The sequence below is a fragment of the Panthera tigris genome, chromosome F3 (assembly GCF_018350195.1).
Source record: "Panthera tigris isolate Pti1 chromosome F3, P.tigris_Pti1_mat1.1, whole genome shotgun sequence".
In the NCBI taxonomy this organism is placed as follows: Eukaryota; Metazoa; Chordata; class Mammalia; order Carnivora; family Felidae; genus Panthera; species Panthera tigris.
In genome coordinates, this window is record NC_056678.1 from 24,425,849 (window position 1) to 24,448,992 (window position 23,144).

The following is a 23,144-nucleotide window of genomic DNA, read 5'->3' on the forward strand; positions in this document are numbered from 1 at the left end:
TTTATTAAATTTAAAGTTTGTTAAGTTAGATACCTATGCTGTAATTTCTAACTACATAACCACCAACTATTGGAAGGGAAAGTAATGAAATGAGTGGAAAATATTTCAATCTAAAATAAGTCAAGAGAGCAAGATTGGAAATAAAAAACAAACCTACCACAGCTGCAGAACACATATTCTTTCTCAGACACACATGGACTATTGACAAAAATTACATACATTTATGCTAAACAGTATGCTTCAAAAATTTTGAAAGAATTGGTATCATTAAAAATTACATTTTCAGATTATAGCACAAGACAGATAGCAACAACAAAAAGATAATTCAAAACTTGACATACATTTTGAAAATAAAAATCACAATTATAAATAACCTATGGGTTAAAGAAGAAATAATAATGGAAATTTAGAAAACATTGAGGATTGAACACTACTAAATAAGGTAATTAGTGAATTTAAAACACTACGGAAAAACAAAGCAAAACAGGATAAAGCCAATGAAAGATGAAGGAAGAAAGTAATACATGTAGAGACAGAAATTAATCAAATTGTAACTGAAGATACAATAAAGAGGATAAATAAATCCAATCTATGAATCTCCAAAGAGATTAAGAAATTCAACAAAATCCAGTAGGACTGATCATACAAAAAGTATAAGAAATGAAAAAGAGAATATATATATGGTGATGCAACTAATATTAAGAACATAAAAGAGTATTAAGACTAAAAACAATTTTGTACTAAAAATTTGAGAAATTATGTAAAATATTAAATGCTTAAGAGAAAAATGACAGTATGACTCACGAAGAAAAAGAACTCAATAAAGTTAGTAATTCTCTTCCAGTTGATCTATAGATTTTTTAAAAATTTTTTTTCAACGTTTTTTATTTATTTTTGGGACAGAGAGAGACAGAGCATGAACGGGGGAGGGGCAGAGAGAGAGGGAGACACAGAATCAGAAACAGGCTCCAGGCTCCGAGCCATCAGCCCAGAGCCTGATGCGGGGCTCGAACTCACGGACCGCGAGATCGTGACCTGGCTGAAGTCGGACGCTTAACCGACTGCGCCACCCAGGCGCCCCAGTTGATCTATAGATTTAATGAAATTCTTTTTTAAAAAAAATTTTATGTTTATTTACTTTTGAGAGAGAGAGAGCATGAGTGGGAGAGGGGCAGAGAGAGAGAGAGAGACAGAGACAGAATCTGAAGCAGGCTCCAGGCTCTGAGCTGTCAGCACAGAGCCTGATGCAGGGCTTGAACTCACAAACTGTGAGATTATGACCTGAGCTGAAGTTGGGCGCTCAACCAAGTGAGCCATCCAGGCGCCCCTTTTTTTTAGTATGCGAGCAGGGGAGAGGGGCAGAGGGAGAGAGAAAGAGAATCTCAAGCAGGATCCATGCTCAGCACAGAGCCCAACACAGGACTTAATCCCACAACCCTAGGACCATGACCTGAGCCAAAATCAAGAGTAAGGCACTCAACCAAGAGTAAGGCATGACCTGAGCCAAAATCAAGAGTAAGGTGCCCCAGATTTAATGTAATTCTAATCAAAGTCCCAAGATGATTTTTCATGAACCTTGACAAGCCAATTATAAGATTTATTTGAAAGAGCAAAGGACCAAGAATAGTCAAGCCATTTCTAAAGCAAAAGATAAATGGCAGAGGCAGTCATTTTAATCAAAAGAGACCATAAAAACAGTAGGAAATTGTTTTACAACTGACAGGGGAATAGTATTGAGAATAAACAAAGAATACTTAGGAGTTAATAAGAAAAATTGAAGAACCCAAATCGAAAAATGGGCAAAAAAACATGAGTGAGTATTCACAAAAAAGAAAGCACAAATGACTATAAATATGTGAAACACTGCACTACCTGATCAGTAATAAAGGTAATACCACAGTAAAATATCATTTCCTGCCAGCCAGGTTGGCCAAAATTTTGAGGCCTAACAATATTAGGTATTGCTGGGAATGAACAACAAGAACTCACTGCTGATGATCGGTGCAACTCCTTTGAAAACAACTTGGCATTCACTGGTAAATTTGACCATTCTCAGACCTCTGGCCCGGGAATTCTGGTCCTAAGTACACTGTGGTTCTGTCCATCAGAGGATACATACAATAAAGGCCATAGCAACATTATTCTAATATCATAAATCTAGAAACACCCTAAATGTGCATGGACCATCAAATAGATCACTAAATTACAGCATTGACAATGAAATAACTCCAGATATAAAACATCAACATGTCTGAATTTTAAAGTCAGTGTGAAGACCATAAAAAACACATATTGCATGACTCTGTATAAAGTTCAAAACCAGTCCAAACTGTTCTTTATTTAGGATTGCATGCATTTGTGGTGAAACTGCAAAGAAAAGCAAAATAATTAATAACCAAAAATGTAGACTAGAGTTTACTGGCTGAGAGGGAGGAAAAATAACTAGGGAAGGCACATCAGGGACTTCAAAGATACTGATAATGTTCTATTTCTTTCACAAGGTGGGGTGTACATGGGTGCATTTACTATTCTTTTGAATATATGTTTTATTCACTCTTGTATAATTTACAGTAAGAAATTTATACTTTTTTACCTTTATATAATGCTTTCTGTCTGAACACAGATTAAATTAAAAAATAAATGATAAGGTGACTACAGGTATAGTGATTTAATTTAATTTTTTTTAATTTTTAAATTTAATGTTATTTTTTTAATGTTTATTTTTGAGAGAGAGAGAGAGAACGAGCACGGGGGGATGAGCAGAGAGAGCAGGAGACACAGAATCCAAAGCAAATTCCAGGCTCCGAGCTGTTAGCACAGAGCCTGACGTGGGCCTCGAACCCACAAACCGTGAGATCATGACCTGAGCCGAAGTTGGACACTTAACTGACTGAGCCACCCAGGGGTTCCTCCAATGAACATTTTTATCTTACATTTATTTTCATAACACCTCTGTTAAGCAAAAGTTTGTTTTATCATACAGAAAATAATTTTGAGTTGTAAATGTGTTTGCTTGAAATTCCATACTACCTTGTCTGGGGGCAGATTCCAAGCCTCTTGCTCTATGGAGATATTTCTGTCACCTGCCATCGTCCCATGCCATGAACTCATTTGTTGATGTATTTACTCTTGCATTCATTATCTCACTTAATATGGCTAGCCCCCCTTCTTGACTCAGGCACTGTACTGTTGAAATTCTTTCAATAGGATAAAGTTCAAGAATATAAAAAGCTTAAGTAGTTAGTATTTTGATTGTCTGAGAGGCAGTGGCTTCTGGCTAAATATTGACCCCATTTCTAATAGTCATCATCTTCAGCCTGCACAGTATTTTCTTTCTTCAGTATCTCCAACACCTGCTGTGTGTCCAACCCCATCCTTCCCTTTCTCACAGCAGGTATTTCTCACTTAAGACACAACTGCAAGCTCCTCCAGTCTACACCGTTGCCTCTGTTTAAAGAAAGCCAGTGTGCTGATGTTTGAAGGCAGATAAGGAGCATGGAGCTCATAGGTCTTCACCTCCAGGCTGGCAGGCCTTTGTTGGCAAGGTGGAGAATTTACTGAGCCTGCAGGATATGTCAAAACATTGATTTTTGTCTGCAGAGAGATAACTTGGCAGAAAATATCTTTCCCTATACAGAGCTTCAGGGTCCCGTGTTTGGAGCTACGTCTCCGCATCATGTCCGAATAGAGTTTTCTCTTCATGGGTCTCATTGGTCCTGAGTTTTGGGTCTCTTTATTGAACACAGAAACCCAATCACTATACCTGTAGTCACCTTATCATTGGATGGACTTTCCCAGCTTCTAGTGGCTTCTAAATGTTACCAACTTGAACTCTCTGCATTCCCCTTCCTCATACAGGTTTTCTTTTTGTTAGCCCAAAAGGATCACATAAGTCTGTGATGGGCCTGGCACCGTGTTAGGCATTGAGATTTCAAATTAGTTAGGACGAGGCTGAAAAATTATATTACAACATTCAAAATATAAAAGAAACAGATTTGCTTAATGAGATAAATAAGAGATAGTTTAAAAAATCAGTAAGTTTGAAATATTAAAAACTTAACATCTATTGGAGTTGAGATTGAAGATTAAGGATAAGAAATAAGCAATAAAAGATTAGGAGTAAAAAAAATAAACAGTGTTATAGTTTTTAAAGAAAAATGTAAGAATCTTAAAGAGATTAGGGCCAGATAATACATTAGAATACCCCATAAAAGTACAATTAAAAGAGTATAAATGAAGATAATACACATAAGTGTCCTATTGTAACTGGGAGTTTTTAAAGTAAATTGGATTATTAAATGAAAAAATTGGAAGAAAAACCAAAAGATTTCCTTAGAAAAGCAAATAGTCAATTAAAAAAAAAAGGAAAAAGAAAAAACCACATACCAGCTGAAAGCAAGTGCACAAATAATAATACAAGAAGCCTTTGACATGGGTCTGGCTTCCCAAGGCTGAGGGTCTCCATTTATAAAATTATGGCCTGAAGATGTTGGCCGGGGAATTCAACATATTTGTTGTATTCTACTTTGCTAAGGTTTTATTTAAGATATTTTTCATCTGTGTTCAGACATGACTACATATATTTGGAACTGTTCATTATAGATTTGGGATTTGAAAAATCATTTTGGGGGGAGAGGGGAAAATGGGTGATGGGCATTGAGGAGGGCACTTGTTGGGATGAGCACCGGGTGTTTTTCGTAAGCCAATTTTTGACAATAAATTATATTCTTAAAAAAGAAAAAAAGAAAAATCATTTTTGCAAACATATTAGATTTTTAAAATTTTTCTGATTATTTGGGAGATTTTCCACTGAATCAGAGCCAAATGCCTTTTATGGGATTACAGTATGTGTTTCTTTTATTGATGAACCTATTTATAGTTACAATTTCTTGCCATGTAAGTTTGGAAATGTTATATGTTGGAAAAAAATGACAATTGATATTATGCATCAATGTTATTATTTCTCTCCATTTTCTTTCTTTTTATTAAATTCATTCTTTCCATTTGTTGTTTATTAGTCTTTACAACAGTACAGATGAGGAGCTGAAGGCTTAGACATGTTAAGTAAGTTATCCAGGATCAGATAGCTGAAGGAGTCCAGGAGCCACCTCAGTTACACAGCTTCCTCCATACAAGGAAATCCTGTAGACAATGTGGTCAGATATACTTGACCTTATTTTCTATCTTTTACAAATCTGACCTAATATCAAATTCTTGATTTTATGCTAGGTATTTTGTTAATCCTGTCCTGTAGATTTTACCACAAGGAGATCTCTTCACCCACTGCTTTTGAAAATTCACCTTTAATTTGCAGATTAATTGGGCTAGAGTCCTGGGTCTATCACCTACTCACTTTGTGACTGATTCCTCACCCATAAAATAGAAAGAATATCTACTTTTTAGGGTATGGTGAGGATTAGATGAGAAAATATATGTGATTCACTTTACAAATCCTCATCTTGAATGCTACATTGTACTAAAGGTGTTCTGTTATGTCTTCATATAGATAGTCCTGGTGAAAATTTTAGTTCCTCTCAGGCTATGTTCCAATCCTCTAGTGAAAACACTTGGGAGAGTGAGTTTGAATCACACCCTGGTATTGCCTAATTCCCTCTGTAAACATCAGCTGTGTGAGACCGAAAATGAGAATTTCACCAGTGACCATGTTATGAGATAATTTACGGAGGAAACTGAAAAATTGGTCAGGAGATTCTGGAGAAATGAACTTTGAACATTGGATATTGTTGACTTTCTTCCCATGGTGCCTCCAGAAGAAGATGGCGGCCACTAAAGACCAAAGCATGCCTGAGACATGTCCTGACCTAAGGTTGGGGAAAGATGGGCAGTAAGTGTTATGATTGGCCTTGCTTGGTCTTGGGGAAGCCATTGTACCCTCTTTTAGGTCTGGAAGGGAAGTTGCAGTCTTTGCCCTGCATTGCTTGGAACTGGACTGTATAATGATGAGAGCCAAGTCCTTCTGCTGGGTTTCTAATTTGGCTCAAAGGACACACCCTAATGAAAGCCGGGAAGAAGAATGACTCACCTGTTGCCATATTTATCATTGACCACAATTACATTTGCTTGAACTCTACCCTGGCCAAATGTCTCCTTGGTGCTTCCTTCAAAGACGTTGCTCACATTCCCCACTTTCTCCCAGACAGGTGACTGGGCTCCCCAGAGCCTTACAATAGCTCGGTACCAAACAGCATCCGACTCCTGCCTGTGTCTGGGGCCCACTTGAAGTCAAACTTTCTAGATATGGATTATAAAACAGGAAGTACTCCAAAAGATATTTCCCCAATACTGTATGATTATGTGTTTCATTTTTACAGGTAAAGTATACACATTTTAAATATTTAGTGATTAAAAAGGAGGGTGAGGACAGCAGTCTTTTGTTCAGTTATTCATTTAGCAACACTTTACTCAGGGCTGATGCCAAGCACTGTCCTGGGCTTCAAGTTATAATGATGTGGAGAGACAAGCAAACATATTTTCATGTTGGCATAGCTTATAGATCAGAAAAGGAGAAACAAATTACTCAATAGCATAGAAATGAATACAGAACTGCAACTCTGATAAGTACTAGGAATAAGAGGTACACGGTGTGAAAAGAACTTATAGCCAAGGGACTTGAGCCACATGGGGAGGTCACGGAAGTCCTTGGAAAGCCAAGGGCCAAGCACCTGGTAAATCTAAGATCCAGAGTCCCTACCTTCCAGAGTCACCAGATGAAATTCGGGGTGGCTTTTTATTTTTTTAACGTTTATTTATTTAGTTTGAGAGGGAGACAGAGAATCCCAAGCAGGCTCCATGCTGTCCATGCAGAGACTGATGCAGGGCTTGGTCCCTTGACAGTGAGATCATGACATGAGCCGAAATCAACAGTTGGACATTCAACCGACTGAGCCACCCAGGTACCCCAGGGGTAGGTTTTTAAAAAACGAGTGTCTTTGTCATCCTTTCCCTAAATCCCATTTCTCCATTCACCTCAAGGGAAAAGAAGATCCTTAAACTGACCTGCCTGAGAGGAGATAACCAAGGAAACATAAAGTTTTAAGAAACATTAGAGAAATCCATCAGTCATTGTTAAGTGCCATTTGCTCTTCAAGACGTTACTCATATGAGGAGCGCTTGGTTAGGTATGTTTGTTCCTGAGGCATGAAGACGAGGGCCTGTGACCCACGGGGGCTCTAAAATAATGTTAACTGTCCTGTGGCTGTGGCAGTTCTGCCAATAAATAAAGCCTATTGATGTATCTGGCACTTTGAAGACAAAATTACAATTGATTCTTTGTCTTTCTAAAAATATCTCCTGCTGTTTTAAACTTCACTCCAAAATGGGATTTGGAAACCAGACTCTTAGAATAGGGGTTAACCAGGCAATCATCTGAGGCCCACTGCCGGACTTCGAGTCAGACTCCGACCCTTCCTGCCCTCTGAGACTTGGAGGACGAGGTGTTGCCTTTCTGAACCTGTCCCCATCTTTATAATGGGGATCCTAAGAACACCGTGTCATAGGGTTTTTATGAGGATTAAATGAGGTGTTACAATGCGAGCGTTCCTGTCAGTGCCGGACAGGCGTGTGCGCGCGCCCATTCGCTCTCGCTGCCCCGCTGCGTGGAAGTGTGGTGCGGAATGAAGGTGGGGAAACATCCGTAGACTCTGTATTTGTGCACGTTCCCCGCCTCAGTAGCATGTTACAAAGTCACATAGACCCTGGAAATGTTAGGAGCACAGAGTGTTCTTTCCCTCTGACAGTAGTTTTCCATAATAGAGATGGAAAAAAATACCACCTGAATAGTCTCCTGTTTGCCTCTGACACCATGAATAAGAGTAAAATACTCAAAACTCTAAAAAATACTTCTTAGAACTCTTCAATTTGCATATGAGTGTGAGTATAAAATATGAACATGGATCTAACACCTGCTGAAACACTAGTCCCTGCCCCCCACAGCCCCTTGGAGAAACCTCAAGTGAAGTGATGTGGGGAGGCCAGACTTAACACTTTCCAAAGCAGGTAAATTCAAGGCAAACATTTTCTCTCTCCCTCCTAAGCTGACTGAGAGTGTTATTACTGGAACCAAAACAACAGGTATCCGGTAACAGTGATGGACTGGACAGAGATTTTTCATCGGCTGGAGCCAAGGTCTCACTCTAGGTGATTCTGTGGGAAAACAGCCTTGAATCCAGTTTGCAAGTTGGACAGTTTCTGATTTTGTTCATGTTCCTACCCAATTTTTTCAATGGGGTAGTAAGTACTATAGCAGAAAGGAGTTTTATGACTTTGAAAAAAAAATCAAAATGCTGTATATGGGTTTAGTAATATTCTGCTATATTTGCTGCGCGTTTTGCTTAAGTAGTGGACCCTTAGTAAATATGGGCACTGTGTTTTTATTGTTCATCAGTTTATGCAGGCATTTATTCGCTTAGCCATTCGACAAGCACATGATGAATGTGTACTGGGCACAGTTTTGGAGCGAGAAATTTGGACACATGGACTGAGAACTCTAAATGAAGTTTTGAAAAAAATGGGTTCAGAATGTTCGAAATCACACTTTTCCCTGAAAACCCATCATATATGGAAGCTGAACCTGTGTCTGTAAATGGAATGAAGTGGACCAATGCTTCATGTGTATTTTGAGCATTTCCTTTGAGGAATTCAAAGAATAGATTCTATGGAATCTATCTTTCACAATCTGGCAAAATATATTATTTCAGAGAATTTTTCACACATTTATTTTTTCAAGTGGGGCAAGATGCCGGGGACCCACCCAGAAAAGGGCACACATCTTCATTGCTCATCCCTTTCCCAAGGGACATCTATCATCTCTGGACCTGTAAGTTGTAAGCCAACAAAATACAGGTAGCTCTGAAAACACATCATCCTATGTTTGCCTGTCTCTCTGCCTCCACACATATCGTTCCTTCTTCTGGAATACTCTGTCTACCTTCCACCTCCCTCTAAATATCTGCTCATTCTGCAAATTTTTAAAAATGCTTATTTATTTATTTATGTTGAGGGAGAGGGAGGGAGGGAGAAGGAGGAGCAGAGAGAAAGAGAGAGACAGAGGCAGAGACAGAGACAGAGACAGAGACAGAGACAGAGAAAGAGAATCCCAAGCAGGCTCCATGATGTCAGCACAGAGCCCAATGTGGGACTCGATCCCACAAACCATGAGATCATGACCTGAGCCAAGATCAAGAGTTGGACACTTAACCACCTGAGCCACCCAGGCACCCCTCATTCTTCAAATTTCAATTTGGGCTTCTCATCCTTTGACCTTCCACATCTTTTCAGCCACCCCTCCTCTCTGGCACTTGGACACCTTGTTATGTGCCCATTGTTTCAAACATCACACCCAATCATGATTATTTGTTTACTTATACACCTGTATTTCCTTTTAAACTGTGAGAAACCAGGAACGTCTTGACACCAGTGACAAAATGTTGTTTCCAGGAGGTGCCATGATGCCCGGCACAGAGGAGACGCACAGGAGATGCTCAGGTGTCTATCAAACTGAGAGAGGCATGCAGAGGTTGTCACAGTTCTTGGGTTACAGTTTGATGAGGAAGGAACCATTCAATCAATATTTGTTGAGCACATACTATGTCCTAGGCAGTCTTGTCAGTGCTAGGGATAGAGTGGTGAAGAGAACAGACAAACATCCCTGCTCTTGTGGAGCTTGCAACGTGCTCCTTAAGTTGGATGGTCACAGGCGCAGCTAAACATTCTATTACTAAGGAAGAAGAGGAAGACCAATACTGAGACAGTTAGGAGTCATTGCCACACTGTTCTCTCATAGTCTCCGTATTTAAATGGACACGCTATTTTTTCTTCCGAAAAACTGGTAGACTGTGGTAGTTCTGGTTTGTTCACCTTAAATGCACCTGTTGAGCTTTGTTGTATACATCTTAAGAGCCACCTCAACAGGCTGTCTAATTTCTTATTTGAAAGTGTGTGTGTGTGCATGTGCGCACGCATGTGTGTATGTTGGGGATGGCGAGGGAAGGGCCAGCTTTCAAAATAAGTGTTCTTGAGAGGTCCTTCACATGCTGTTGGTGCCTCGCAATAACTCACTGAACTCGGTATGTATGACAGCTGTTATTATTCCATTTTACAGATGGCAAAACAAAGTACAGAGAGTTCAAGTAAATTCATTAAGGTTGTAGAGCTGGTTGGCAGAAGAGCTATGTCCCCCCGCTCGGTACTTTTTCATTTGATGAAGAATGTGGTTAGTCAAATAATAGTGAGTCTCAAGTAACTCCGAATCAATGGGTGACTAGAGTATTTACTGTCATTTTTGAGTACAGTTAAAAGTCTACAGAAACAAATGAGTCAAAGTAAACCTTTCCGTGTAGAGCATGGACACTTCTTTGAGCTTTCTCCTGATTTCTCCACTCGAATGACCACTTTGCCTTCATATTTTCAGCCCAGTTCAGCAGACTTTCCTTTCCACATGGAGAGTGGCTGCAAGGGTGAGGTCCTCCCTAGTGCCTCATTTAGCAAGCCCAGTCCTTGGGCTGTGACTCTCTCTGTGGTCGCACCGGCCCCAGTTCATCATGACCTCATTGCTCATGGGTTCTGTGTTTTGCCAGGGCATTGCCCTGCCAGGCCCGAGCACTGACTGTTTACATTGGTGGCATCTGCTCAGCTCCTCTGCTGAGACGTGACACTTCTTGCATACTTGCATCTGTCCCTGTGCTCCTGTGCTGCATCTGTCCATGTCGCATGAAATCTGTACATGGATATGGCAGAGCAAGGGATCCTTCTTCACTGCACTGGAACAGAAAACTGGGGATTTCAGAAATTGAGAAAAATACATGTCAAAGATGAAATATAAGTGAAAAGAGCATAAACTTTGGGAGAAAGTCTCTAAGCCTCAGATTCCTCCTCTGTTAAATGAGCATAGTAATACCTCCCTTGAGAATTGCCATAAGGATTAGAGTTGTATATGCAAAATGCCCAGTTAGTGCCTGGGACATAGTGCAGCCCATAAATGGTAGAGAAGAAAATAAAATATATTTTCTTCATTTTCCATAAGATTTAAAATGTGGGCAGCAATCCCAAGAGAAATGAAAATATACGTCCACACCTGAATGTACATGAATGTTCATAACAGTAGTATTCATAATAAATAGGAAGTAAAACAACCCAAATGTCTATTAGCTGATCATTGGATAAACAAAATGTGGTCTATCCATACCATGGAGTATTATTCAGACATAAAAATAAATGAAGTATTGATACATGCTGCAGTATGAACTGGGGAAACAATACACTAAGTGGAAGTCAGACACAAAAGGCCACAATTGTATGATTTCCTTTATATGCAATGTCCAGAAAAGGCAAATTCATAGAGACAGAAAATAGAACAGTGGTAACCGAGGGCTGGGGCAGGGGAGAATGGAAAGTGATTTCTAGTGGGTACAGATTTCTCTTGGAGGTGATGAAAAGGTTCTGAAATTAGATCATGGCAGTGGTTGCACAACTATGAATATAGTTAAAAACCACTGAACTGTATGCTTTAAATGGGTGAATGTTAGATATGTGAATTATATCTCAATGAAGCTATCATTTTTTTTGAATGGGCAATCAGTATGCCTTATTTGCTATGCAAAGAGAGGTTATATATGGTATTTGTTGGGAAGTGTACCCACTCCATACTGTCTGGATCATTGCTTTTTCTTTTTTCTGATCCTATTGCTATTAGACTGAAAGAAATATTTGTCCAACTGTGCATGTTTGTCTTTCCTTTTTTTATTGGAAATGCTTCCTTTGTTTGTGAAAGCCGTGGAGTGGTATTATTGCTCTCCTCCCAGCCGTATTTGAAATATTTAATTACTGAACTGTGTGTCCTGAGTGTGCACAGATGGATGGACCGTGGCTATTCAGAGCTGAAATAATGTGGCCTTTGTGTTGGGTCCCTGGTTTCCAGAGGTCCCTTTTCATGCTGGAACACGTTCATGCCTAAAAGTTCTGCCTAAAACTTCTTGTAGGATACAAACAGACTTTTATCTCTAAAACCTGGATATCTGACTTCTCTTGGAACAGTGGAAAATCTAGCCTTTCTGGGCACATGTTCTAGCATGGCAACAGTCTGATAGAGCCCACATGCGTCCCTTCTCTCACACTCTTAGCTCAGACATAGTCAGTTTCACTCCTTGATGTTATCTATGCTCAGCCTTTATAGGCATTTGGATTTTATTGGGAAAAGTTTTCCTGAATTGTTCATTCATTCATTCATCGGGCCCATGGTTAGTGCCTGTTTTTTTTAATTTTTTTTTTAACATTTATTTATTTTTGAGACAGAGAGAGACAGAGCATGAACAGAGGGAGACACAGAATCTGAAACAGGCTCCAGGCTCTGAGCTGTCAGCACAGAACCCGACGCGGGGCTCGAACTCACGGACCGTGAGATCATGACCTGAGCCGAAGTCGGACGCTTAACCGACTGAGCCACCCAGGCGCCCCGGTTAGTGCCCGTTTTACACAGTAAAATCTGTTAGGTGCTGGCATAGTCCTGTCCTCAGGGAAGAGAATCCGGTAATGGAGAAAGACGGAGAACCGGATAATCACAATGCAGGAGAAAGACAATCCTGGCAGTGTGGGCAGAGAATCGATGTGTAATTACAGATTTGGGGCATCCCATCTAGCCTGAGGTGTTTGGGGGGTAGAGAGCTTTAGGGATCCAGGAGAATGTGTCCCTGGATCCTGTGTGTCCTCTCTGTAGTATCAGGTCTCTAGTTGACCATGCAGGAACATGTTCCACTAGTAATTCTGTTTCTTCAGGGCACACCCACATAATGAAAAACTTAAAAGAACTGGAAAATCCAGCAAGGAAGAGAAAAGAGGAAATGAGGAGTGGATGAAAAATAACAGGAAGAAGAAACAAAGGGCAAAGGAGAAGAAAAACAGGAAGAAGAGTATTTACACAAATGAGAAACATATTTATCTTGTCTCAGACACTGCTGCTGATATTTTCATAGAATTCCAAGAGTTTTGACTCCAAGGAAAATTATGCTGAAATGAACCTCAACAAAGCTTGGTGACAGATGGTGGCTGCACTTGTGGCGAGCACAGCATAAGTGTAGAGCTGTCCAATCACTGTGTTGTACACCTGAAGCCAATGTAACATTGTGCATTATAACACTGTAATGACAAGGAGTGAAACCGACTATGTCTGAGCCAAGAGTGTGAGAAAAGGGACACACGCGGGCTCCATCAGACTGTTGCCATGCTAGAACGTGTGCCCAGAAAGGTTAGGTTTTCCATTGTTCCCAGAGAAGTCAGATATCCAGGGTTTAGAGATAAAAGCCTGTTTATATCCTACAAGAACTTTTAGGCAGGACTTTTAGGTATGAACATATTCCAGTATGACAAGGGGTCTCTGGAAACGGGGACCAATCTTTCATTCTAAGATGATCATTCTGGCCCTCTTGATCAATGTCCTTGTCAACGCATAGAATTCCTTCCGATCTGACAGGTGAGTGCAGTGGGGGAATTTTGTACTAGGGTTGGGATGGGGCATCTGAAGGAAAAGTCCAGGCTCTGACATCCACCCTTTGCATGACTTGAGCAAGTCATAACCTTTCATCCTCAGCCTTCTCTTCTATAACATGGGGCGATGTAATTATAGGGCTCAGAATGGGCTAGTGCCTGTCCACAGGTGAGGGGTTCTTAACACCAAGAGAGGCAAACTATACCTCAGAATCCAAAGTGTCAAGAAATACCTCATTTGTAATATGTTTGATTAAGTTCATCTGCACTTTAGTACGATGGCGTTGGGCTCTTGACTTCTCACTGGTCAGTTGGCAATTTTTACCATTTCCTTTTCCTATCCTTTAGGAATGAAATTGATTCTTTGGTTGATTGCATTTTCAGAAACAGAGTTTTGTTTTGTTTTTTTGTTTGTCTTTTATATCACTCTTATCCAGTCTTCAGATGTGCAATGCCTGTGATTGTTTCTGCGATTAAATGGGACATCTGGAGGAAGGATGTTGAGGGAGTAGAAACATTTATTTTGTTGGTGAGGAGGGTTTCGTGAGAAGTGAGTTTTCCTGATTCCTCAGTTCTTTGGGAGGAGCTGCTGCTAATTGATATGGCAGGACCTAGGAAAAGGCTTTCGTTGGGAGAAATCCCCAGCCCCTGGTCCACATCCATCTCCTTAACCATATTCAGATCTAGTTTTCACCCAGCAGACAGATTCTAGGTCTTTAAACAGCTCTACACAGTAAGCAAGAAGCAGGAATCTATCAGCATATTTTGCCAAGTGGCCAAGCATATCTCTTCCCCTTGGCAGAGTACTTGGTGAGGCTTCGCCTGAGAGCAGAGAAAGAGGTGGTGGGACTTTGATGACGAAAATAAATTTGTCTGCTTCAAAAAGTGGAATCTTATTTTTAGGTGTGAGCTCTTTATTTTCTACATCCATGAGTCTTCCTTGCTGGATGAAAACAAGTTCAGAGGGTAGTTCAGTTTTTGAAGTCCCAAGTTGGAAAATTCACTTTTGCCAACTTACTAGTCATGGTGTGAATCGTCCGGGTGATGACTAACCTCGTTGTTCATTCCATCACCATTTCCTTGAGCCTCTGGGGTTTGTATTTTGCAGGTTCTGGGGCAGCAAAGATCAAGCACTGCGCACTGTCGCCTTTGTCGTGGCCCACCGATTACAGCCCTGTTGTTCTGTAGCACTAGAAGTCTGGGCTTTCTGGGGTGGCAGGGAAGCTGAGAACATTCCCTAAGGGTCAGTGCAGATGCAAGTAATCGGGAGGACCACGTCCTCAACATCTGTGGTTCACCTGCTGCAAGGTCCAGTCTGCATCCTCAACATGGCTCCAGTGGCCCCACACTTACCAATGTGAGTTTAGCCCTCACAACCTCGGAAGGACTTGTGGAAAAAATAAATGAGTTAGTTCTAATTATTTCAAGTTGGCTGTTGGTTTAAGAGCCAAGACTGAGGAATGAAAACTGACCTTCTGGAACAAGGAGAAATGTCAGTGTGTTTAGACATTGCCAGAGAAATCTCAATATTTTTCTTTTGGCCCAGCCGAGTAGTAAAATCATATCATCATGCAGACATGTTTATTTACTGGTCTGCTCCATGAACTCTCACTTTTCCCTGTAACAGTGACAAGGCACTTGCCGGCCCCGGGGAAATTCATTAACCAAGGAGATGCCCTGCACTGTGGTGTTGATGGTATTTGCAGTACGTGCTTCTCTTTTTCCTCATTTGACTTTGAATCTGAGACTCGTGGGCCTTTGCTGATGTGCACAGCTAGAGAGCAGGAAATAGGAACTAGAAGCAGAATCAGAAAGTGGAGGCGCAGCCAGCATTATGGTGAGTAAGGCCCAGACTTTCCTCTGGAGCCGAGTGGATGCTGCACTTGTTTCTATCAGCTCTTCCATTTCGAATACTAGCTCGAAAGAAAGCCAGCAAGGACCGATGGACAGAGAGGCGACCGACCGCGAGCACCACAGGTGAATCAGGGCCACAGCTCTCCTGGTGGAGGCAGCCCTCTTCATGGCCGGCAGGTGAAGTACCAGGGTACTTCTTAGAGCTAAAGAGAAGCCACTGTCGCATGGTGACCTTCCAAGAAAATCAATCATGTGAAGACTGGCATGACTCAAGAGCTGAGCTCACCTTACTATCTCATCCTGAGCCAGAGAGACCCAGGGAAGAGAGGAAGCAGGCTGTTGATGTAAGCAACTGTAAATCGTAGGCAAATCACCTCTCCAGATGTCTCTTCACACATTTGTTTTCTTCAAGGAGCCCTTGAGTGATGTCTATTACCTTGTTGGGTGCCTTTCCTGGCCTGAAGGGAGAAGGCTAGCAGACCCAAGGCTCAGTTTCTATGGGACTGGAAGGAGCTTTCTGTGGGGTGACATGCCTGGGCTTCCCCTGAAGGGGATCATACATCTTGACCCCTCAGTTTCTTAGCTTGATGGGAAAGGCCTTCCCAGCTGCAGCCTTTTCTTGTGGAGAACTTGCAGCAGGGTAGGCATCACACGGTTCTCCAGGGCTCTGAAAATAGAGGTGTTCACTCGAGACTTGTGTTTCCCCCTGGGACCTCACATCTGGGCCGTTGCTATCTCTCTCCCCAGCCCTCTGTGTAGACCAGCGCCCGTGTGCTTTCGTGATTGTGGATTCGAACGGAAACACATTTTTGGTCAGAGGGATGAAAAAGGCAGCAGTTAGAGTGTCTCCCTGGGTTTCTGTTTATTCGCCTGTGCCAGGGGCATGGAGGGACAGAGCAGTTTGTCTTGAGGGGGGATGGCAAGTCTTCCTCAGTGGGCTGGTGTGGTCAGCGCTGCTCTTCCCCTGGAACAGGGCAGGAGATCAAAGACCGGTGTGCATGGACCTCCGACCACATCTGGAGGATTTGTTCATCTGCCACGAAGCCTGAGAGCAAAAAGAATCTTAACAGTTTGGGGAAGTAATTGAACAGGCAATTCTTTGCACTCAAGAAGGAGAATATTTCAAATCTGTGCTTCTGTTGTCTTTTTTTTAATGTTGTATTTACTTTTTTGAGAGAGACAGAGAAATAGATGTGAGCAGAGGAGGGGCAGAGAGAGAGGGAGACACAGAATCCGAAGTAGGCTCCAGACTCTGAGCTGTCAGCACAGAGCTCGATGCAGGGCTTGAACTCACGGGCTGTGAGATCAGAACCTGAGCCAAAGTCGGATGCTTAACCAACTGAGCCAGTCACATGCCCCTGTTTTTAATTAGACACATCCACTTTTGCATACATCCAAGAAGCTCATTTCTAAGGATGTTTGTTAGTAGTGGATACTTGGACAGAGTCTGGAGTTGTTTAGTCGTACACCAGGAAAATAATTTTCATACAATGAGACCAACTTTGTTAAAATGATGAGGAGATGCATCGATGTAGGCAGGGCAAAGTGTAATGAAGAAACAGCAACCAAGGAAAGAAGTAGATGCTGTGTGAATTTGCCCACACTATTTATAGTAATTGGACAAGCATGTAGAATTCCCATAACTTTTGGCTAACACTGCAGTCAAGATGTTTTTTTATCTTGTTTGGTTTAACTTACTCTTGTTCTAGTATCTTGAGCAAAGACTAATGTGCATTAGAGTCGATCCTCCAATTCAGGAATTGCTCTACCCATGCTTCATGCAGTGAGATGAATGGGTTGACTCTCAAAGTGCCCTTCATGGCTACTTGGCTGGTGGCTTGTGGCCATGTATCACAGTGGACATGATTGTCAGCGACAGTCTGAGATTCTTCACTTCTCAGCACAATCGCAAGCTAGATGGAGCCCTTGGCCTCTTCCATGTTGCTTTCTGGCCCGCTTTCCTGCCTCCTTTTATTATCCCATTTTCATCTGAAAGTGATCACCTGGTGTCACAACACTGCACATGTCCCTCAACAGCTGCACACATCACCTCACTCCCCATCTGGTTAGTGGAATTTCCAAGTGTGTCTGCGGGTCTCCTCCTCTCCTGGACCTTCTCCTGAAAGGAGGAGCTGATTCTAACCTGATTTCCAGAAGAGACTTGAAAGGAGATTGGATTGGCCATTGGCATCAGCTCCAGATTTTCTTTTTTTTGGAATAATATTTTCAGTAAGGTTAGTTTTAGTTCAGATATCTAATCTTGTAAAGTGAGATTTTCAAATATTAGTCATATGCCTCGATCCCCCATTTTTCTTTACCTTATGGCTTAAGTCCCGTAGTTTCAAGCTACTTGGTGTTTTACAGAAATTTACTCTCTATATAACATGGGGCTTCACTATGCTTTGCTTAACAATTTATTGTTTTCTCTTGAGCACTTCTGAATATTCTCTCCTTTAAAGATTTTTGTTACTTTGGGAGTAGCAGTGACTTCCAAAAGCTCAGGTAGGGAGAACAAGAGCCATCATAGATTGTGTTTAACAAAGTCCTATTTACTGAAATAGCCATATATGGACGAAGTAACCACTGTTCGCTTCTCCTCTTTTGCTCTTATCAAGGCCATGTTCCCAGGGAACCCCTGCTGCTGCTAATGCCCATGGCTTTTCCTTCCAGGAGGGACTGCTGAATTGCCCATAAAATCGAAGCGTTTTTCCTCCCTTTGAAGAATCTCAGACACCTCTATCTTCCCATGACTCTTCTGTTTACTCTTTCTGCCTTCTTCCCTTCTTCCTTTCCTTCCTTCCTTCCTTCCTTCCTTCCTTCCTTCCTTCCTCCCTTTGTTTCTGTTTTAGTTTTATTCAGTGTGGTTTTTAAAAATCAGGAATAGATGTTGAATTTTGTTAAAGACCTTTTTAGCATTTACAGAAGTAATCATATGATTTTTCTTGGTCCATTAATATAGTGAATTATATTACTGGGTTTCCTTTTATAATGAATAATCCTAGGCTATGCTATATAATGTTTTCTTAATAGGATGTTGGGTTCCGTTTGTTAATACTTTATTTAGGATTTTTGTGGCATATTCATTAAAAGATATTGGTCTGAAGTTGCGTGTGTGTGTGTGTGTGTGTGTGTCTTCCTCAGATTTAGACATTAATATCGTATTTGCATTATTTTTTTAATATGAAATTTATTGTCAAATTGGTTTCCACACAACACCCAGTGCTCATCCCAACAGGTGCCCTCCTCAATACCCTCACCGACCCACCCCTCCCTCCCACCCCCCATAAACCTTCAGTTTGTTCTCAGTTTTTAGGAGTCTTTTATATTTTGGCTCCCTCCCTCTCTAACCATTTTTTTTTCCTTCCCCTTCTCCATGGTCTTCTTTTAAGTTTCTCAGGATCCACCTAAGAGTGAAAACATATGGTATCTGTCTTTCTCTGTATGGCTTATTTCACTTAGCATCACACTCTCCAGTTCCATCCACGTTGCTACAAAAGGCCATATTTCATTCTTTCTCATTGCTACGTAGTATTCCATTGTGTATATAAACCACAATTTCTTTATCCATTCGTCAGTTGATGGAAACTTGCATTACTAAAAGAACTTGGAATTTTCATTTTTTTCTCCTAAGCTCTGGAGAACAAGCTACATAGCATTGGAAATATCTACTATATTAGGATATCTGGGAGAATTCTACCAGGAAACCGTCTGGGCCTAATGTTTTCTTTTTTCTCTTTCTTTACTTCTTTCTTGGTAATTGTTCTGTTTAAGTTTTACATCTGTACTGAAGTCAATTCTGTTAACATGCATCTTCCTAGGAAATCCTCCATTATATCCAGTTTTTAAATTTAATTTTTGAGTTGTGAAAAGTAATTGCTTGTGATTTTTAAAATAATTTCTTTCATATCAATCATATTCCCTTCATCCTTGTCAATTATTTTATATTCCTGGGCTATCTTGATTAGATTAATAAATGGTTGTTTTGTTAATTTTCCTGAAAATTTTAGGGGAGGTTGATGGGAGGATAGGTGAAATAGGCAAAGAGGATTCAGAGTACACATCACGATAGGCACTAAGTAATGTATAGCATTGTTGAATCACTATATTGTACACCTGAAACTAATATAACACTGTATGTTAATTATACTGGAATTTTACAAAAATAAAACATTTAAAAAATTTTTTTAATATTTATTTGTTTTTGAGAAAGAGAGAGAGAGAGCATGAGCGGGAGAGGGGCAGAGAGGGAGACACAGAATCCAAAGCAGGATCCAGGCTCTGAGTTGTCAACACAGAGCCCAACACAGGGGCTCAAACTCACAAACCACGAGATCATGACCTGAGCCAAAGTCAGATGCTTAACCAACTGAGCCACCCAGGTGCCCCAAAACTAAAACATTTTTTTAAAAAAGAAACATTTTAATTTATTTATTCTACTCTTTTCCTGTTTTATGCTTCTGGACTTTCTGCCTTGATTATTTAATAGAGAGTTGTTAACAGAATTTTTTTGTTTTATTACCACTTTCTAGTTTTATTACTTTATTATTAGAGAATATCTTCTTTCAATTTTGTGGAGGTTTCTGTGTAGTGTAATTGTTGGTCAATTGTGAATGTTCCACATGTGCATGAGAAGAAAGCATAGTCTCACTGTGTTCTATAGATTCTCTGTAATATTTACTTCCTCCCATTTGCACCATTTTCAACTGAAAGTGGGGTGGTATGCGACTCTTCATCTCCGGGTTGTAGGTTCAAGCCCCACGTTGGGTACAGAGATTACTTAAAAAAATAAAATCTTGGGGCTCCTGAGTGGCTCAGTTGGTTAAGTGTCCAACTTTGACTCAGGTCATGATCTCACGGTTCGTGGGCTCAAGCCCTGCATCAGGCTCTGTGTTGACGGCTCACAGCCTGGAGCCTGCTTTGGATTCTGTCTCTCCCTCTCTCTCTGCCCCTCCCCTGCTTTTGCTCTGTCTCTTTCTCTCTCAAAAATAAACATTAAAATAATAATAATAATAAATAAGATCTTTAAAACAAGAAAGTGGTATACTAACATCTCTTATTAATGTTCCTGTTTTTCTTTTGAAGTCTCCATAGTTTCTGTTGTCAGGGGTCGACAAACTACAGCCTGTAGATCCATTGTTTGTTCTTGTAAATAAAGCTTTATTGGAATACAGCAATGAACATTCATTTGCATACCATTTATGGCGGCTTTTCTGCTACAAAGGCAGAGTTATAAGTATTTGCAACAAGGAGTGTCTGGCCTGTGAGCCTAAAATATTTACTATCTTGGTCTTAAAGAAAGTTTGCCAGCCCCTGTACTATATGAAGGTACATGGATATTCACATTTATTGTTTTCTTGATGTGACTTACGTCCTTTACCATTATAAAGTATCTTTCTTTGTCATATTTAGTATTTTTTTTGGCCAGAATTCCACCTTATTTGATGTCAAGATTATAATTCTTTCTTTCTTCATCTTTTCCAATTGACTGATACATCTCTTCCTTTTTAGGTGTTCTTTATAACTTTGTTTTAGATGTCTTATATACAGCATGAATTCTTTTTGTGATACAATTTTAAAAAGGTTTTGTTCTAATAACTGAGTTAAATTCCTTTATAAGCAGATTGGTTTGTTAAACTTCTAAGGTAGAAACAAGTTTTATATACATTATTTGAAGACTTCTGAAGGTACTCTCTTTTGTGTAAGTAATGGTAATGTTAATCCAAAATAGGTAAAAATACCTTAGATTTTCAGTTTCATATTGGGAATCATTATCGTCACCTTCCTCTCGAGTGTATGTAATGCCAGTACCACCGATTAGCAATTTTGCTGTGATTCGAAAACAAACTTGAGAGGAGAATGCAACTGAATTATTGTGTAAATTGAGATCGTTGTTAGGGATGTTAAAAGACAGAGTTTACTTCTTGGATAACTAAAAATGAAGCCAAAGAAAATTTCCAAAAAGATTAGTTAGCCTACTCTGGCTAACTTACTCTGGCTTAGCCTACTCTGGCTTAATTCATTTTCTGCTTATACAATTTTAGTACAACCACTTACAGATTCTACTATTGGCCGAGCCCTGCTTAAGGAACTAATGACACAAAAATGATTTTAAGTAGTATCTCTCACTTCAGAATCCGTTGTCTCGTTTGGACCATAAGGGATATCATTTTCATATATACATTTCTTCCCCCAGAACTGGCCATTCACCTTTCAAATAACCCGGGCTCTTTGGGATTAGCCCCCTCTTTCTTTGGATGGTTACTGAGATATATTGTTCTTTCTCTCATGCAGGGTGGCCACGGATCACAACGTGGATAATACAACAGAAATACTCAGGGAGTGGTTGAAAAATGTACAGCGGTTCTATCACTATGTGGAGTGGAGGCCTATGGAGGAACCAGAGTGAGTAGCAAGATATTTTGTGAACTATTTATCCCTACTCCCTTAAGCAGTTTTCCAGCCAGGCAGGGGTCTAATCTTGGAGGCACATATGACTTCTTGGTTGTCTCTGTACCTAGTAAGTTACAAGGACCTGCCATTTCTTCCTTTGACAGAGCTTCACATTTCTCTCTTCCTCTTTACCCTTGCAGCTACCAGCCAAGTTCAGGTTCTCCTTAGTTCACAAATAAATTGCCCCAGCATACATGGTAAAATAGTTATATTATTTATTTACATATATGTATAAATATTTTGTATTTGATGGGATCATAGTGAAAACTTGGCATAAATTATATATATACCTTGTTTTTTTACTTATATTTTCATAATCATTCCATAGTGATAATTAAGGGGTTTCTTCATTATTTTTATGACTTCTTAGTATTCATTGTACGGAGGTACATAATGATAATGAATAGTCAGTCCCCTACTGATGGACATTTAGGTTACTTCCTCCCGTAACCATAGCAATTTCTTAGTTGTTTCCACCTTCAAGGTCATTCTACATACCATACTGTCAAATCAATTTAACTAAAACCCTAATGACATGGTTTAATTTCTCTGTTAAAAGGACTCCAATGGCTCTCCAGTACCCACAGAAAGAAGTTCAGTATTTGAAATGAATATTCTCAGTTTTTGAACTGAGGTATTCTCAGACTTCTATGTTTTAAAGACTCCATGAACTTAACACCAACAGCTGTGCATCCATATTGCCTGCTTCTTCCAAAAAGGAAACTGCTTTGTCTAGAATGTTCCTTGTATTTTCAACCTGAAGCTGTTACTCATGCAGGTTTGTTCTTCAGGAAGGCCCGTTCTGTCTTCGAAACCAAATTTTATGCCAAACCCCACCTAGCTGTTCCTAATCGTTCCAGTTACAAAAATCTACCTTTCTCTCAACACGAGTGTTGCTATTTTCTACTTCATCCTTTTTGACACGGCAATACACTTAACTAACTTTGTTAACTAACTATGTAATTTATGCACTTTTTTCTAAGTAAGTTTTGGGTCTTTTGGCAGAGCTTACAGTATACAAATACTTCATATTTTTCCCCAGTGCAATGTTCTTGGCAGGCACTAAATTAATACTTGTTGGATGAACAAATGAGTGAGTGACAACATGAATAAGTGTATTTAAAACTGACTATTGTAAATGTTCCCAAGGCCACTGCAATTCTAGCTTAAGAAATTGTAGAAGTAGAATCAATTGAGTTGCCTGAATTTTTGCCCAGGATAAGTCATTTGTTGAAAGCCAAATTTGTATAATAACAATAATAATAATAATAATAATAATAAATGTCATTCCAGAACAAGTTTTTGGGTTTTGTTCCTTTCGAGATAATAGTTTTACTATATAT

The 23,144-nt window shown here is 40.1% G+C and overlaps 1 protein-coding gene across 1 annotated transcript in view; it reads left to right on the top strand.

Moving 5' to 3' along the window:
• Positions 1 to 23,144, top strand: part of COLGALT2 (collagen beta(1-O)galactosyltransferase 2) — a 112,452-nt gene that overhangs the window by 44,878 nt on the left and 44,430 nt on the right. The window contains exon 2 of the mRNA XM_042976636.1: positions 21,643 to 21,753. Within this exon, the coding sequence (XP_042832570.1) occupies positions 21,643 to 21,753 (111 nt within the window). The remainder of the gene's footprint in view (positions 1 to 21,642; positions 21,754 to 23,144) is intronic.